The sequence below is a fragment of the Miniopterus schreibersii genome (assembly GCF_964146895.1).
Source record: "Miniopterus schreibersii genome assembly, chromosome: 1".
NCBI lineage: Eukaryota > Metazoa > Chordata > Mammalia > Chiroptera > Miniopteridae > Miniopterus > Miniopterus schreibersii.
The window spans coordinates 164,865,718-164,884,801 of NC_138101.1; the positions used below are offsets into that span (position 1 = coordinate 164,865,718).

Genomic DNA, 19,084 nt, shown 5'->3' on the forward strand with positions numbered 1-19,084 from the left:
CTGAAGCTTAGTCCTGTTTATTTTAAAATCGATTTCGTGGAAGATTCCACATCGGATCTAAATCTCCTTTCCTCCCTACGCCGCAGTACAGGCCCGCTCTAATCACGGAGAGTTCGTTTTTGTATTTCTCCTTTCTGTGCTCTCTTCTCTTTGGGAAGCAGATGCTAGGTTTCCTTACTGCAATAGCTCTCAGTTTAGGCTATCCTAAAACCATCTGGAGCTCTTTAACAAAAACACCATGCCTCTGATAGCAGCTTTTAATTTTCCAGGTGACCCCATGTGTAGCCTAGTTTGAGAAACACTGCCTTATTGTGGTGGCTCCCTACTTGGCTGTGTTCTAGTAAGTGCCCTACGAGTTTCTGTGCACAGACTAACCCCCACTAGCGTGAAAGACCAGAGGCTCACTCCCGAGCAGCTCCACCCAGCACTGGCTGTGTTGAGATTTGAGAGTTGGCTATATTCTGACAGACCCTCTGCAGAGTGGAATCACCTCACTCATCTGTTGCCCCTGCCTTTTAACCTCCTCCGATTGCAGCAGAAGTTCCATAACCCCCAACTCACGTATCAGCTCTCAGGCTGGCAGGATCCACTTCAATGCCTCTCTAACAGTTCCCATGCTACCTCTCCAATTCCATTCCTGTGCTCTGGATAAAACAGCAAATGTGCTGATCTGCTAGGTAAACACAAATCCGATCAGGTGGAAAAAATGCTGGTCTGCCCTTCTTGGAGGCCTCCTGAATCTCGAATTATTCTCAGGCCTCCCTCCTGTGGTTTCTAAGAGCAGACAGCCGTTTTCTCCCCCAGGACAGAGCCCAAAGGACTAAAATTACACTCCTCCACACGACCTCCCCAGGCCTCCCTGGCTGGGGCGAACGGTGGTTGGTGACAGGGCATGTTCTAGGAACTGGCACCTCTCAGCAACCCCGGCAGTGCTCACTGGTCCTAATCACCAGCAGTTCTCTGATCTTAGAACATGGAGACGTGGTAACTTTTAACTTCCACTTTGGCCTTATTTCATAACAGGGAGAAATCCCAACCGACTCTGTTACAAATTACTTTAACTCTACAGCCAGTAACTTAGGTCAGTTCCCCAGAAAGTGATGAATGTATGCGAGTGACTTTTTTTTTGAGGCTTCACACTCAGCTTTATTAAATTCTAACATTTTGTCAAAATTGATGCAAGTGATTTATTAAGGAGATGTTAAGTCAAGTAAAGGACTGGGAATAGGACAGGAAAGGGAGGAACAACACACATGGGTGTGATTACGGCCAAGTTGAACAGAGGGTGACTTCAGCCTGACTTCTCTCCAGGAAGTTTTGGAGTGTAAGGTACACCTGTCCAAGGTAAAGTGGGCTTTTATACAGGAATGTCGAGGGGCACTTTAGGCTGAAGACCCACAGGTATACTGTACGTTACGAGTATAATGAAAAGGAGAGGAGGGTGAAAAAGGATGTGAGGAATCTGGGTGGCCTACTACAGCTGGTCAATAGTCCTAAGACTTCACTAATAGCTGGTGCTCTCTGCAACAAAGTATCACATGCTTAGGTCATACTAACTGCTTAGTAAACTGCTTAATAAAATGCTAAGGCCAGTATGAACAAAGTATTTGAAAAAGAACAGCAAAACAAACTAAAGACTGAAGTAAGCCTGAAGGAAAAACTGTTCTCTTGATGTTGATCCTTAATTTCTCTAAAGAGGGCTGCTTTTGCTCTTTCTGGAAAGCAGTTATCTACTTTAGATCTTCATTTTCTTCAAAGCCATTTCTGAAACATTCACAAAGTCACAGGATCTCAAAAAGAATATTTATTTTAACACATAAAATGTGCCACCTAGCACCAGAATTCTATCATCTACTATTACTCTTTGGAACTGATGAGACTTGACAGATCAGTCTGTGAGCAGGTGATAACATAAAAAGACTACACAGAATCAAAACCATTTGCTAAATGTATATAGAACTACATTTGTAGTTATTTAAACACGTTTCTGTTTCATATAAACAAGTTAACACCAGTGATTTTTAGCCACTTTTTCCTGGAAGACATACATGAAAAAAGTACATGAGCCGCATAAATGCACGAGGCTGAAAATGGGATTTATTCTCACCCCATCCCCTCTCCTAATCTTCTAACTTTCATTCTTACCAACTCACTACAGTATAATTTACTTTCTAACTCATGTAGACATGTATCGCGGAGGAAAGAATACAACTTTGGCCAATGTAACTACACAAAATATTTTTGTGGTTTTTAACATAAAAGAACATTTAAGTATTAAAGCTATCGTAAAAGCAACAAAGTGGAAGATACGTATGATAAAAACCACTGCATAATTATGTTAAAATGAAACCTTTTAAATTTACCTATCTTGAAGACAAACTAAAATTTACTGATTTGAATTTAAACTTTATTACATAGCCATATATATTTCTCTTTAGAAAATGGATCAATTTATCTATTTCTGGAAAATAAGCCAAATCAACCATGCTGCTTCACTGTTTATTTTTGGCAGACTTTAGGCTAACCTCAATACCAATTTTTATCTGAGGAGTGACTAATACACAATGTTTCTTTTAAGCATAAAGTAAGTTGGATTTCAGGCCCACTGGCTGGTAGACCGGCAGTCATTTTTTGTTTTGCAGGCAGCTCACGATGGTTGTCATCTATATATCAGACCTCTAAGGGTATTCTGGAAAAACCTGTGAACACAGTCTTCCCATGCTATATTCACATGCTCCATTCACATCTTTAGCTTACCCAGGTTGTTAGAGGCTTGGGTAAGATGACTAAAGATTTTACGACAGAAATTTCTGTAAGAAAAAAAATGGAAACTTTACAGAATGAATTCTTATTACAAATGAAGTATTTACGGGGTACTTAATACTAGATAATATGCTTAGTAATGGCTAAATGCAATTCAAATGAACCACCATGCATAATGTTTAGAGGACTTGCTGATCCCTAAAGCACAAGTAACCAAAGGAAAAAAAGATACATTAGACATCATCAAAATTAAAAACTTTTGTGCTTAAGGACATACTATCAAAAAAATGAAATAACAACTTAAAGAATGGGGAGCCCGGCCGGGTGTGGCTCAGCGGCTGAGCATCGACCTAGGATCCAGGCGATCGGGGTTCGAATCCCGGTCAGGGCACATGCCCGGTTGCGGGCTTGATCAATGACTCTCTCCATCATTGATATTTCTATCTCTCTCTCTCCCTCTCCTTTCCTCTCTCTGAAATCAATAAAGATATATTTTTAAAAAAATAAAAATAAAAATAAAAATAAAGAATGGGGAGAAAGTATTTGGAAGTTATGTATCTGGTAAGAAGAGTCTATTATCTAGAGTACATAAAAAACTTTTACAACTATCATTTCTTCATACCAACTAAGCAAGATGACTATGATAAAAAAGATGGACAATGACAAGTATTGGTGAGGACATGGAGAACTGGAATGTTCTAGTGGCTTTGGAATATAGTTTGGCAATTCTTCAAAAGCATTCCCATATGACCTAGCAATTCTATTCTAGGAATATACCCAACAGATTTGAAAACATATGTCACACGAAAATGTTTACATGAATATTCGCAGCAACATTATTCACTGGAGCCAAAAAGTGAAAAATATTAAAAGGTCTATTAACTGGCGAATGGATGAATAAGGTATGTGGTATAACCATACAAAGAAATATTCAACTATAAAAAGGGAGTTAAGTACCGATGTGTGCTACAACATAGCCGAGCCTTAAAAACACTGTGCTGAATGAAACAAGCCAGACCCAGGAAGCCACATCGTGTGTGATTCCATTTATAAGTTTCCCTCATGCGTTCCTATGAAACCTTTCATGAGCTGAAATGGCATAAAGCGATGAGTATCCCTGCTTTTGCATTATGCCACTTCGCTTTTACGAAAGACTACGTCAGTACTCATTTTCACTAAGCAAAAGAAATCCAAATTCTATAAAAGAAATTCACTTTTATAGAAGCCATTACCGTATGAATGCAGGTCTTTCATAAAAGCAAAATGGAATAACGTGAACTTTCAGAAAGCAAGGGATACCTGTATGTGAAATGTTAAGAATATGCAAATCCACAGAGACAGAACATTGGTTACCACAAATTAGGGGCTAGGGGGTGGGGTGGGGCCAGGAGGCAGAAACAGGAAGTGACCGCTAAAGGGTATGGGGGTTTCTTTCTGAGGTAATGAAAATGTTTAAAATTGGAAAGTGGTGATGGTTGTGCAACTGTGAACAAACTAAAAACCTCTTTAAAAGGGTGAATTTTATGGTACATGAATTATATCAATTAAAAGAAAAATGACTTTTTGCCAAAATAAAGCCTGTATATTTAGAAAATAAAACCTTTATGCCTCAAAAGAATTCTACTTTTAAAACTACACAACTTCAGCTAAAACTGACTCCCTTAAGGCATAAACCATTTTTTTATCTTTGTATCTCCAGCATCATGCCACATAAAAGTTGCTTCATTTGAATTACTAATCCCACCACTCCTCTTACCTATAGTCCTAACATCTATTTCTGATCCCCAAAATTACAAGTTATTTGCTTTTGACTGGAATTTACATAATCAGAACATTTCATCACAAATTCAATCAAAGCAAAAACAACAGAAAAAAAACGTGTGTTATTAAATTTAACATCCTTAATTCACAAAATTAATCATGTCCCTGCCTTATACCAACTTTAGTCACATATACTAAAGGTGCTAGAATAAAAAATGGATACAATTCTTCCTTTCTACAGACTCATACTCTAGGCATTTCAGAGGCAACTTGCATAAAATGTAATTGTTATAACAAGTAAAGAAAGCAGCAAAAGGGGAATATACATAAATTCTATTCAACTGAGTGCAGTTCTCATTAATGGATAGATCTGCCTTGTTATATTTTACTTTTTAAAATGTATTCTTTATTACAGTGTAGATGACACAAATATTATATTTATTTCAGGTGTACATAGTGATTCAACATACTAACTTTCCTGACCAGGAATCTAACCTGAGTTGGAGTGCTGAAAGTGCCAAATCTAACCTGAGCTGGAGTGCTGAAAGTGCCAAATCCTAGCCACTAGGGAAAGGTGGTTATATTTTACTTTGACTAGTAACAAATTTTGAATGGTTGGAGAAAGTTCACAAAGGTCAGAGCTGGCACTTAAAACCTCTAAGAAATAACAGAAACTTATATAAATAGCTAAGTTACTTGTCTGAGGTAATGCCCCATTATAAAGCTATATAATTTACAGCTGGAAAGGACTCTTAAAGAAGAAGCCTGTCTTATTTTAGAGGAAGAACCCAGGCCAGATAAAGTGACCCTTAATATTGAGAATTAGTGCCTGAATCCAGTGAAAAATCATAGCTTATTTGCCCACATCAAAATCAACATCTACACCACACATAAGCTCAGAGATGGCATCCAGCTAAAGAAACCTTCTCAGGATAAAGAGCCAGGAATGTATTTACCGATTTTTTCTTTCTGATGTATAAAATATGAATATCTTCACTTCGATATTCTTCATCATGTTTTTCCAAAGGGATTTTTTCAAAGTCAAAGTCTAGTTGAAGGAGCTATAAATTTAAAAGAAATATATTTCAAATTCAGTAATATGAACTCTCCTGTGGTGAGAAAAGTAAGAATGGTGGTTCCCTTTGGAGGAGTACTGACTAGGAAGGGGCACATAGGAATCTTCTAAGGTTGTGAAAATGTTCCATATCCTTATGCTGGGTGATGGTTACTTGGGTGTATACACATGAAAAATTGAGCTGAGCACTTGATATATGTGCATTTTACAAGTTTTAACTCAACTGAAACTGTTTACAATATAAAACTTTCAATGATAAAGTTTCAAAAGTTCATTAACATTCCTCACATTCAAGAAAAATATACAAATAAAAACTAAAAACATTTCAGCATGTATCTGAGGCAGAGTCATATATTTGCTTTTCATTTAACCAAAGTAGCCCTTTCAGTGGATAAAACTGCAAAGCTATATATGGTATGAACCCTCAAGAGAAGTCACTTGTAATGCGATGGATTTTTGCCCATAAAAAGGGTTTGGGCCTGGCTGGGTGGTTCAATTAGTTGGAGCGTCGTCCCATACACCAAAAAGGTTGCTGGTTCAATTCCTGGTCAGGGGACATACCTAGGTTGCGGGTTTGATCCAGAGTCAGGGCACATATTGGAGGCAATCATTGTTTCTCTCTCACATTGATGTTTCCCTCTTTTTCTCTCTCCAAAATCAATGAACACACCCTGGCCAGTGTGGCTCAGTTGTTAGGGCGTCATCCTGCACACTAGAGGGTCTTGGGTTTGATTCACAGTCGAGGACATATACCTGAGTTGCAGGTTCAATCCCAGCCTGGGAGAGCATGTGCGAAAGACAACCAATCAATCTGTCTCTCTCAAGTCAATGTTTCTCTTTCTCTCTCCCTCTCACCCCCTCCCTCCCTTCCACTCTAAAATCCAATGGAAAAAATATCCTTGGGTATTTTTTTTTTTAAATCTAAAAAAAAGGGGCTTGGGTGACCACTGGCAGAAGATGGATGAAAGATACATGGGGCTCTGTGTATTACTTTGGCAAATTCCAGTGCATTTTTATGTTAAAAACAAAACAAAATCAAACCCTCAAAACATAGGATATATTGGTTAAAGCTTTCACAAAAATGTAGAAAGCAGAGAAGTAAAAACATGTGACATACTAGGTTTCTATGATGTATTCTCTAAAAGTAACATATATGTCCATTAGTATTTTCCCAAAAGCCAGAATCTTTTTTTTGTTTTTTTTAAAAATATATCTTTATTGATTTCAGAGAGAGGAAAGGAGAAGGAGAGACAGAAACACCAATGATGAGAGAGTCACTGATCAAGCCCGCAACTGGGCACGTGCCCTGACCGGGAATCAAATCCCGATCGCCTGGATCCTAGGTCGATGCTCAACAGCTGAGCCATGCCTGGATGGGCAAAAGCCAAAATCTTTAATAAAGAAACACTGCAAACTTTCTCAGAAAAGACAAGAGCATCACCACTATAATTTCACATTGTTCTTTATATACTAGATCAACTAATTAGAAAATAAAAAAAAATAAAGGATTGGAAAATATGAAAAAAAGCAGTGGGCTTAGTACAATGATGGGTGGTGAAAAATCCTCCTTGGGTATCTACAACCAGAATATTTTCCCGATTCAAAATTACCATAATATACTTGAACACACAGTCACACACAGCCTTGCTGAAGGGTAATCATTACAAAGATAGATGTAGTAGAGTACTCACCTCAAAATATTTTTTCTCGATTTCTGGATTTTTCCCCATTGTTCGCTGTTCATAACAACATATAATACAAGTCTCAGATCCACTGAGATCTTTTAGAGTTTTCAACAGCGGCTCCAAAGACTGTTCAAAAAAGATATAATTTGTTTATAAAAATTTTAAAATATTTTTACTGTAAAAGGGGGTAGGGGAGATGAGGGGGTAATTATATCTCTTCTACCATTTACCCATCTTTGCATCAATCCAACAAAGTACATGTAGTTAAGATTCTAGCTAATGATTAGTAAACTCCCCCCCCCTTTTTTTTTAGTAAACTCCTCTTAACCATTGTATTGACTTCTGTTTCCAAAGGATTTAAGTAATTGCATTTTCGAGTTCCCATGGGAAAACAAATGGAATTGACTTCCCTTTTAAAAATTTAATTGTATTTAATCTAATTTAACTTGGGATTTAAATAATCAACAATTTACCTACAAAAGCAAGTCTGACCTAATCTGAACATAAGTTGACTAAATATTCATTATTTAAAAAAATGAGTGATGTCTACAATGCTTTACACAAACTGATAATTTTAAAAAATCATTCTGAATCTAATAAATCTTGCCACAGAACGAATTCCTTACAATGCAACTTAATTCTCAATGTCATGCTTAACACACTCAGTAGGAAAAGCTAAGTTTAAAAAAAAAAAAAAGGATATCTTAGCTTTTCTTAACAAATCCAAATGGCAAAATCCTTTTAAAACTTTACAGAGGCCTCTAGTAAAATGCACAAAACACTTTTCTCAACATGACTCACAGGCCTATATGTTAATCATGAGTGTATATACATAGTCCCTGGTGACCTTAATTTCTCTTTACCCTGTCATTAAGTACAGGGCAAATATCCTGAATTTAGATATCTTAAACAGTTAAGAGACGTGTGCTCTAGCATCTAGGAAATACGGTACATCTTCTAAAGAGACTTCTCTCATTGAATATTTACCTCTTCATAGTATATGCAGTCAGCCATCAGTATGTAGTCTGGCGGAGAAGGCAAGTCTTCTATTTCTTCCCCCCTTAAAAATGTCAACCAAATATTTTAACTGTTGCTTTAATAATTTAAAATATTCTTGTTTTAAAAACAAGATCCAGAATATCCCCTTCGTATTAACCGTGCTTTTAGTAAAACGCAATTTAAAGCAAACTACAAATTGTTATTAAAACAAGCCGAAAGGCCATACAAACCATTTCAGTACCTTGGCTTGAACAGAACCAGTGACAAGATGCTTGTTCATATTAATATTCATCTTCAGCAAGTCTTGCAATTCCTCAAGATCCGTGACTACAACATCTGCCCTATAAAATAACGTCGACTGAGGCATAGGCGCACGGTGGGCGGCCAGCGGTCAGTTCCCCACACACGGCGGCGCCCCTCCCGCCAGCGCTTACCCGAGGGTCGCGGCCATGAGCCCCACGGCCCCGGTGCCCGCGCCCAGCTCCAGCACCGAGCGCCGGCTCAGCGCGTGGGCGCCCCCGCCGGAAAACCCGGGCGTTTCCAGGTATTTAGAAAGAACAATGGCAGCGTCCCAAACTACGCAACCCACACCGCCGGAGCCATACTGCTGCAGTCGCAACACCGTGCCATCTCTCTTCTCCAAAATTCGCACAAAGTTCCCCAATTGGTCCTCCACGGGGGACCCCAGAGTAGCCTCCATCGCTGCCCCGGGACTGGATGTGGCGCACAAAGTGACGTCACACCCACGCGCACCACCCTGAGGCCCCGCCTTGAGAGGAGTGCGGCGCCTCCTAGTGGCGGGATTGGTACCTCGATTCCTGAGCAAAAGCACAAAGCCCGGAAGGCAGCGTTACCTGGGTGTGGCTGAGCGCTGGGCCGCGGCGTCCCGTGCGCGCTGGAGGGCCCCCCTCTCCCCTACATTACAAGTCTGGTTTAACGAAGAGGCAGTTTATATCACTTCTCCAGACAAAGAGTATTTTAATCTGCTCTTTAAAAGGCAAAGCCTACCTGATTGGAGACTCACACAGTAGTTATTAGTCTTAAATCCATCCTACTAAGGATCATTATAATCCTGCTTATCAAGAGTTACCAACATGATCCTAATTTTTCATCTGAATTCATAAAATGGTTGCTAGAAGCTTGCTGATTGCATTTAGCAGTGAAGACACTTATCCCTCTAAAATTTACATCACTTAAATGCCTTGGGATTTACAAACTGAAAATGTACAAAAATATAGAAAATAATGTGTGTGTAAATATTTCTACAGAACTCAACAATCTCTCCCCTAGTTCCTTACACCGAAAACACATATTTTAAGTCTTTTAAAAATGAAGACTGGGGTGATTTATTAATCTTGTTAAGCACTCTGATACAAAGCACAGTAAATGGCCACAGACCAGTAAATAAACAACGTGGCTTTGGATACCTTACATCTGCTGCTATGCCACTATCAGCAAAACACTTTTTCATCACTTTGAACAAAGGAGTCCACCAAATGGCAAATAAAAGTTTTACTCACTTCTCTGATTAAAAAGTTTAATAAAGCTTTAAGTATTTGCTGGTTTAAATATTACCAATCTAAAAAAAATATTTAAAAAAATTTTAGTTAACACAAGATTTATAAAGTTACTAGGTTTTGAAGGCAAGGCAGTTGGTTCCTATGCCATAAGAAACTTTTCTTTTGCGTTTATGAATTAGTAAAGTAACAGATTGTATTATAGGCCTCGAGTCACTTGAATTTATATAGGTTATCAGCATTATCTTTAAATATACAATATAAACAAAACTGTACATACATGGCATATTAACTTTGTTTTCCAAAACAATAGGCAACTCATTAGCTAAAGACACCGTAGTCTGCAAAAACAAAAGGCACATCTGAATAAGATACATGCCCTTTTCTCCTCTATGATTGGATTAGGTAGTCTTTTTGTTTACATTTTGACAAAATAATAAACACAGTGCATTCTATTCTTTTCATTCTATTTTTCATTTTTGTCTTTAGCAGCAAATTCTGGCATTTAAGACATGGCATTAAAGAGTTTAAGAACAATGGGTGTTATTCACAATTCTCCTAAATGTAAAAACTAGAAGATGGTCAAAGAGGTTTAAAAATCAATAACACCATACACCCCCTGTGTTTATGTAAATTTATTGCCTTAATAAGGCAGCTATTACTCAAATTTGAAAAAATCCACAAATGCACTATCCCTTTTCAGTGCAATCAATGTCACTTTAAAACATATTTTAACAGAGTCTACAGTGCAAATATAAATTCTTTATACTGGCCTTTTGGCAGCACTGAGGATCCAAGACAAGGCAATGCTACTGATCACCTGAGGATAATGGCAAAGGACTTTTGTATTTTTATTTTTCCAATTTTAAAAGCTTATTTGATCAGTAGCATTTTTAAGAGCATTATTTGTAAAAAGTACTAAAATACTATGCCTTTTTTTAATAAATTAAAAAAAAAAACCTTTACAAATACCATTCCAGTGTCAATGACTACATATGGCTAAGGTCATTGAGGAGTTTCTGCGTTTTCTAGCAAAGGCAGTCTATACAATGGGGGGTGTGAAAGCTCCCGTTTGTAAGTCTTTGGTGGCAGTTTTGGTAGGTGAGGGCTTGAATTCTGCCTTGGTGGAACAGGGGGAGCTTGAGGATGAGCAAGATTATTGTGACTAGAACTGAGCACACAGCATCGACGTGGTATCCTTGGAGAGGGTGTGCTAGGAGGAGTGTTTGGCGAATTTGGACATGTGCTAACGTCTCTGAACCAGTCTGGATCTCTGTGAAGATGTCCCAGTGGAGGTGGCTGAAGGTTAAATGGACAGTTTATAAAGTGTTCTGGAGGCCGAAAGGGAACTGGTGGAGGAGTATCAGGAAGAGGATCTCTCGGCGGCGGTGGAGGTGGACTAGGCAGAGGCCCATCAAATGCACCAGTAGGAGCAGGAACTCTGGGTTTTACCTTTGGAGGAGGAGGTTGTCTTGGTGGAATAGCAGGGGGGTCATCATCAGATTTCATATTTCCCTTAAAAAAAAGTAATTAAATTATACTTCTGTTCTCCTGAAAAATCTGGAAGAAAAAGTTTTTAAAAGAATTGCCTGGCCAGTGTTTCCCAGTGGTTAGAGTGTTGGACTACTCATCAAAGCATCTAGGGTTCTATTCCCAGTCAAGGGCACATACCTGAGTTGCAGGTTCATCCCTGGCCCTGGCTGGGCACATGTGGAAGGCAACCAATCGATATCTCTCTCTCACATCAATCTCTCTCTCTCTCTTTCCATCTCTCCCTCCTACTCACTCTAAATATCAATGGAAAAAATATCCTCCAGTGAGGATTAACAATGAATGAATGAATGAATGAATGAATGAATGAATGAATGAAAGAAATTTAACTGGGCCAAGTTAAATCCAGACATTCAAAATAGGTTAATTTGATTTAATGATCAGGTTTATGAGTAAATTACTCCCAGTTTAATTCAGGACCCAGTTTAATATTTTGATTATATATGAGATGTTTTAATTGAAATCTTAGAACATAATGCCACGTTATCCTGCTTTGCCTATACATTTCATAAACTTATGCATTTTAATTATAATAATAGGCAAGTGAATGAAAAGAATATATAGTTTTGTGGACATGAAAGAACATGATATTAAGAGGACTTAATATCTAGTTTCTGCTTTCTGGCCGTCTATTTCTACTTTCCCCAGTGAGGCTTCGAATCATGGTTTGAAAAGTGTGATCCAGGGACCAGCAGCATCAGCAACGGTGGGGAACTTGCAAGAAACGCAAATTACTGAGCCTCACACGAGACCTACTGAATCAGAAACTCTGGCCATCTGGTTTTAACAAGCCTTACAGGTGATTCTGATGCACCCTAAAGTTTGAAGAATGCTTTGAATACTCAAGTTATTTCAACCTCTACAGGAAAGAAAATGTACTTCTGAGTATCTGTGAATCTGCCCAGCCTCTTCTTTTAGAAAAAGTATTATGAGGATTAAAAAATTATTTAATGTATTTTTCAAATAAAACAACCCAAATGTTTAAAAACCATAGAGAGTAGCCAGATTCTAACTGACAGACTCTTTAGAAGAACACACACTATTTAAAAAATTTACAACTTGGAATGAGATGACTACCTTGGAATTTGAAGCATCATGATCAAATTTTTTTCGAGGAGGAAGAGGAGGAGGAATCAGCAGCTCTTCACTTAGTTTATGTAAACTACCACACGAACTGAAGAAAGCCTCTGTGGGTTAAAAAGATTAGTTTAACAACAATTCACAGTGCAATCATTACACAAATTTAATTTCAACTTGTGATAAACTCTGCTATAGCATCTGTCAGACTGTATTATAGCTGATTATTGGTTTATCTAATCTCTCCATTAAACTGTAAGCTTTTTGAGGGCAGTGTGTATTTATTTTTTAATCCTCAGCACTTAGCACAATGGTACTGCCTGGCACGTAGTAGGTACTATATAGCTAAATAAAACCATACTATTTAATTAAGATTAAATAGAGATGTCAAATAAGTCACTGAATGTCTAAGTCTAAAGGTCAAGAGAGAGGTTCTGGGTATAGAAAAAAATTGGGAAATTATTATCATATAGATGATATAAGACTGAATGAGACAATCAAGTGAGTGAGAAAAAAGGTCCAGGGACTGAGTCTTGGGCCTTCCAATGTTAATAGGTTAGGAAAATGAAGAGAAACCAGTAAGAGATGAAGGAGCTAAAATTAAAGTAGAGAAGCCAAGAGAGTGGATGAACGATATGATTTTCACGTATGTTACTTCTTTCCCAAAAAGATGATATTCTGTATAAACAAAAGCTGAGACACTGTCTTTCTTGTTAGCCACTGAATCCCTAGTACTTAGCAGAGTGACTGGTACAAAGTAAAGACTAGATTTTCTGTTGAATGAATAAGACCAAAGGATGTGAACATTTTTATGGTTAGACATGTTTTCAGATTGCTTTCCAAAAGGGTCAAACTAATATAGCAATTTATAAGGGTTAACTGATATATGAAAGAACCTTTTAACAAGGGCTTGCTCATACTTTGATGTGAACAGTTTATTCATGTCCATTGTTAATGGATTCTTGCTGTTTTTCTCATTGTACAGTGAGCACTTTTCATACTTATTGTAAATACTTTATTTCTTTATTTCAAGATTTATTTTAGGATATTCAGGATTTTAGGCAGTTATTCTCAATATAACATTGTCTATTAAATTTCAAAACTATTTTCTTTATCATGTGAAAAATATATTTTACTACCATCCAAAATAATATTTAGAAGTTATGGTTCTAAAATGACATAGTGTTACGGACTGAATGGTATCCCCCTGCAAAAGATATGTTGAACCCTAACCCCAGTGCCTCTAAATGTTACTTTATTTGAAAATATGGTCTTTACATATCTAAAAAAGTTAGTATGAAAGCGGGCCCCAATTCAGTATGACTAGTGTTTTTTATAAGAGGAGAAGGGCCCAGCTGGCGTGGCTCAGTGGCTGAGCGTCAACCTATGAACCAGGAGATTATGTATGGTTCGATTCTTAGTCATGGCACATGCCTGGACTGTGGGCTCGATCCCCAGTAGGGAGGCGTACAGTGAGCACTTTTCATACTTATTGTAAATACTTGTAAATATTGTAAATGCTACTGCTATGCAGGAGGCAGCTGATCAATGACTCTCATCATGTTTCTATCTCTCTCTCCCTCTCCCTCTCCTTTCCTCTCTCTGAAAATGAAAACATATTTTTTTAAAAAAAGAAGAGGAAAAGAGACAAAGACACACAGGGAGAAGATGGCCATGTGACAACAGAGGCAGAGACTAAAGCAATGCATCTATAAACCAAAGGATGTCAAGGATTGCCAGAAAATGCCAGAAACTACAAGAGGCCAGGAAAAATTCTCCCCTACAGGCTTTAGAAGGAGCATGGCCCTGTGAACACCTTGATTTTTGGACTTCTAGCCTCTAGAACTGTGCTCTTTTAAGCCACTCAGTTTGCGGTACTTTATTACAGCAGCAACAGAAACTAATATACATAATATAAACATTTCTACCACAGAACAAGGAAATTAATAAAATACACAAACTTCAACGAACCCAGGAAATATCTGAATTTTGAAGCATCAATGCATGAAGGTAGACTACAATGTATATGAAGGAGACAAATGGAGTAAGATGAAACTCACATGTCTACAGTCAGTGAAACTGAGAAAAAGCAGCAATTTTGCCCCCAAAGAACCAAGGGATCAGGAGTTAAAGGCACTAGGTACAATGGAAGGCAGGGGCATGAAAACAGGAGACTTGATTAAGTCTATATAAGGGACAATTAGAACCCTAATCCCATTCTCCTCTTTGCGAGGCCAAGCAACCACCTCATTCCCACCACTGCAGGAGATTGGGGTTTTATTCTCAGGAGAATCTAAAATTCAGACATGGGGATACTAGTTTATGATAGGGAACTGCTGTTTATTTCATTTTAAGTATTTTAGCATTATTTGTTTTTTTTTAAATTAAAATAACATTTGGAATTAAACATTTAAAAGAATAAACTTACTTTTTTCATAAGAAAGGGACTCTCTTGCTACTATCTAAGTCATATACATTTTACTATGATAGAAGCAAAAGTCCTCCAGATTGGGAGAATTTTTCCTGAAGCTGCTATGTTGTTCCTCAGTTACTTTGTTTTAAACAAATGACCGTAGAAAGAAAGGTGATAACATTTATATCATAAATTATGAAATAAGAATGGCAGAATAGTGATTTACTTAAAATACTGCTTTAATAAGATCACGTGAAGAAATAAGTGATCAAGGGCCAGCCTGGGAACCTAATAAACATTTAGTATAGTATGCTTATGGGCAAATGGATTGGAAGGGGTGGGGAAGAGAAGAGGTAACTGATATGAAATCACTCTTCATTCTGTGCCAAGTAATGTGCTAGATGCTCTACATAAGTTATCTCATTTGATCCTTAACAAACTTACAGATGCTAAGTAATTTGTTCAACGGTTACACAGCACCTACAACATAGGCTGTAAAACGATGAAAACAAACTATAGTAAAATTTAAATAGTACCCACTTGTAAGCAAATAATTCAATTTATTATAAGAATTTCACTCATATATTAAATTTTTTAAATGATGTTAAACCCAAAATACTCATACACAAATTTAATCAACTTAATTATTTTCATAGTCATTTCATTAGAATCAACTCAAGTTCTTACTTACTTGAATGTGGCAAAAGGACTGGAGCAAAGATGCTGTTGCTGCCTATTAGAATGAGAAAAATTAATTTGAAAAGAAAGATATATATGATTTTTATTTTTTAAATATGTCTGCATAAAGTAACATGTAGTAACACACACAAAGTACAGAATTTTATCATCTTTTGCAATGTAAGTTTTTAAAGAAATGAACCCAGTACTCTGTATCTGGAATGTTTTTCCTTTATTGGCGTGAGTTTCCTCTCTATCAGTCTCTTTTTAAATTTCCTTCTCAGAATTTATATGCTTTTCTTATTCATTGTCTACTGCTCTCTTTATAGTAGTGGGCCTCAAATATTCACTTCACTATTTGTTGAGTGAATAAATTAGAAAATATGCATAAATAACACATGAATGATGCTTTACTCCCTTGTGTTAATCACTATTTTCACATTTCACTGTCATTTTCCATGCTAATAGAGTCTGAAAAGGATTCTATAGTTCCCTAATTAAAATGATGAGAATTACTTTAAACACAAGATTCCTTTTTTTACCAAATGGTTTACATCAAATACATACCACAGGAACTGTTGAGATCCACATCTAAAAACACACTAAGGTCTGAAGAAGCAGATACTGGTGGAGTAGATGGTGTATTTGGAGAGGTTGGTGCTGACACTGTTGATTCAAGCTCAGTTTCAGCAATCCGGCTAAAGCTTATTTTACATGGTTCTCTTTCTAATGGTGTTGGATGACCTCGTAAAGTGCCTGAGGTAGAGCCATGTCGACCTGTATTAGGCCTTATTCCCGGAGATTTTAAAGAGAAAGTTGATTTCCTGGGCTAGGAAAAGCAAACATAATTACCATTACTAATTTGCATGTATTTTATTTTTATGACTTAGTGCTACTTTATTAATTCTTAGCATATAGTTACAAGAGTACAATAAAATCCCAATCTGCAAAAACAGCCTGTAATATTCTAGTAAAATACTTTGGATATATGACACACAGACACAGACAACAGTATGGTGACAGCCAGAGGGAAAGGGAGGCGGGGGAAGGTGGAAGTGGGCAAAGGGAGGAAAATGAGGACTGAAAGAGACTTTACTTTGGGGATGAGAGCACAATGCAGTATGTGGACGATGTTTTATAAATTCAATTTTAAAAAAGAATACTTTGGCATTTGATTGGCTTAATTTTAAGATGAACTTGGATATAAGTAAATCTTTTTTCATACTGCAGAAATAAGTCTTAAAAATCTATGTAAATAACATTTTGCTCTCGAAATACTTTAAACTTCTTCAAGTCACTGATCAATTTTACAAATATTTACTGTGGACATAATATATACAACATATTATGATAAGTGCTCCAAAAGAAAAAAGAGAGACCTTGCTTTTTTCTTCCTAATAGTAAATGACCAAGCTCTACAACAGCACTTTAATCTTTAGAAAAACTGCTATCATTGTTTCCACCTCAACCTCTACTTCCTATTTAAAATTTTCATAGTGGTAACCTAATAAAAATACATGAAACTCAGATTTAAACTTGAATTAAAATCTCAACTATGTCAATATCTTAGCTATGCAGCCTTGAAAAAATTATTTAACTCCTTTGAGTCTCAGTTTTTATGTTTATAAAATTAGAGTAAGATGTATATCATACAATTGCGGAAATGAGATAATATGAAACTACAAGCGTGCTGCTCAGCCCCAAACTGGTGTTTTTACTTCCTTTCACATCTTGCTTCACGTTTAGCTAAGAATTGGTCTTACACTACTTCTATTGCCACTGCAAACTCCAGGAATAACTAGAAACTGTAGCAGCAAATTTTAGCAAGAGAGGTGGGTTCCAGTGACAACCATGGTGCTCTAATGGCAGGAGTCATGGTCAAGCCAGAAGAGCCATGATACATCTGCTTACTCCTTCTCAGGTCTTTTTGTTTCCTGTTCCACCCATCTACGGGTCATTTTAGGTTCTCACTTTCTCACAGCTTTCCCCCTTATATTAGGAAAGATAAAAAGTAAACAGATAAGTAAGAGGTACTAAGATAAATGATAAACCAGGTTTTATCAAAAGGCTAACATCCCCCCCCAGTGTATGTAATTTTAGAAATAGTGCAGTGCTGCAAAACAAAAACACTTAGAAACAGCTATTCAAGCCCTGGCTGGGTGGCTCAGTCGGTTGGAGCATTGTCTCATACACCAAAAGGTGGCAGATTCCCCAGTCGGGGTGTATATGGGAGGCAACCGATTGATGTTTCTCTCTCGCATCAATGTTTCTCTCTCTCCCTTTCTCCCTAAAATCAATTAAAAAAACAACAAACCAAACCAAAACATATCCTTGTGTGAGGAGCAAAACAAAACAAAACAGTTATTTGAGTAAATTACAATTTTAATGGAAATAGGCTGTTAAACAGTGATAATACTGTTTTAAATACAATTTTTCCAAAATTGTAATGAACTTACAAATCGAGGTGGCTGTTTGCAGTTTCGGGGTTCAATTTCTAGTGACTTGTTGAACAAATAATCTGTAAACTCTTTTTCAGAAGCACTTCCCATGGGGTTAAGGTTTTCAAAGAATCGCTGGAATTAAATACCCATAAGCATAATGTTTCAGATCTTATTAAAACACTTATTACATCAATTTAATACAAAAAATTATCAACAAATCAAAAGATCATAATGTCTGAAGTCCACAAGGATTGTGGATTCCAATCTTTCTGCTTTTGAATAAAAATGTATAATTTCTATGGAAGTTATATATTCTAGTCTTAAAGTTCTATTAAGAGGATGAGCAGATTTTCACTTATTACCATATAATGGCTCTGTATCCTTGTTAATATTATCCCTACTCATTATAACAACAAAATGATCATCACCAGTAAGCTATCAAAAGTGTTTACAACAGAATTATAGTTATAATCCACAATTAAACTTTGGCAATCACAAAAAAAAGTAGAAATAAATTAGACTAAGGTTTATTTAAAAGCAATTTCAAGAACAATAATAAACAAACTTATCTAGTAAAATAATTTTTTATCTTTATGAAACATATTTTACAAGCTTAAATTTTTTAGGTAGAAAACTTAAATGATTTAGTAAAGTGCAAAACAACAAATAAATAGTAATCTCATCATTAACCAAAGATCTCACTGTTAACATTTCACTATTAAAATATCCTTGTTTTGACTGTGTGTGAATATATGCATGGATATATTTATTACATTTTTTATGCAAAATTGGGGTCACACCATAGTTATTTTTAACCTTTTTAAAACTTATATTGAATTATTTTTTCCCCCTGTGGTTTACTTACTTTATAAAACACAAATATTAACTCTATAATATTTCATCAAATGGATGTTTCAAAAAGATATTTCACCAATCTCCATATAGACAGGTTATTCATATAGGTGCTTTCTAATTCTTTGCTATAATAATAATTATTATTGTTGTTTATTAACTCCTTGTGCATAAATTTTTCTGTATATTTCTGATGATTTCCTTAGAAACATTCCTTAGAAACAAATTACTGGATTTAGCTTTATTTAATTTTGAAGTGGTTTAGTTAGATT

General features: G+C 36.6%; 2 protein-coding genes across 3 annotated transcripts in view; both read right to left on the minus strand.

Moving 5' to 3' along the window:
* Positions 1–1,789: 1,789 nt before the first annotated feature.
* VCPKMT (valosin containing protein lysine methyltransferase) lies at positions 1,790–9,031 on the minus strand. Of its 2 annotated transcripts, XM_081140609.1 has the most exons (6): positions 8,718–9,030; positions 8,514–8,624; positions 8,272–8,344; positions 7,291–7,410; positions 5,481–5,585; positions 1,790–2,810 (listed from the first exon to the last, which is right to left on the minus strand). In XM_081140609.1, the coding sequence occupies exons 1-6, from the start codon at positions 8,981–8,983 to the stop codon at positions 2,796–2,798; spliced, it is 690 nt and encodes a 229-aa protein (XP_080996735.1). In that variant the 5' UTR covers positions 8,984–9,030; the 3' UTR covers positions 1,790–2,795. The 2 variants fall into 2 exon arrangements, with proteins under 2 accessions (XP_080996735.1, XP_080996736.1); XM_081140610.1 differs by lacking the exon at positions 5,481–5,585 and having other exon boundaries at positions 8,718–9,031.
* A 207-nt stretch (positions 9,032–9,238) lies between these two features.
* Positions 9,239–19,084, minus strand: part of SOS2 (SOS Ras/Rho guanine nucleotide exchange factor 2) — a 78,463-nt gene continuing 68,617 nt past the window's right edge. The window contains exons 19-23 of the mRNA XM_081119648.1: positions 17,976–18,092; positions 16,087–16,348; positions 15,533–15,574; positions 12,429–12,538; positions 9,239–11,315 (exon numbers count right to left, since the gene is read on the minus strand). Of these exons, the coding sequence (XP_080975774.1) occupies positions 10,806–11,315; positions 12,429–12,538; positions 15,533–15,574; positions 16,087–16,348; positions 17,976–18,092 (1,041 nt within the window). The 3' untranslated portion in view covers positions 9,239–10,805. The remainder of the gene's footprint in view (positions 11,316–12,428; positions 12,539–15,532; positions 15,575–16,086; positions 16,349–17,975; positions 18,093–19,084) is intronic.

Bases quoted from the DNA above. Each gene is read 5' to 3' on its own strand.
- VCPKMT (XM_081140609.1), bottom strand. From the start codon at position 8,983: ATGGAGGCTACTCTGGGGTCCCCCGTGGAGGACCAATTGGGGAACTTT. The intron at 8,345-8,513 runs GTTTGTATGGCC...GACATTTTTAAG, and splicing joins CAAGCCAAGGTACTGAAATG to GGGGGAAGAAATAGAAGACT. The intron at 5,586-7,290 runs GTGAGTACTCTA...TTAAATTTATAG, and splicing joins TCGAGAAAAAATATTTTGAG to CTCCTTCAACTAGACTTTGA.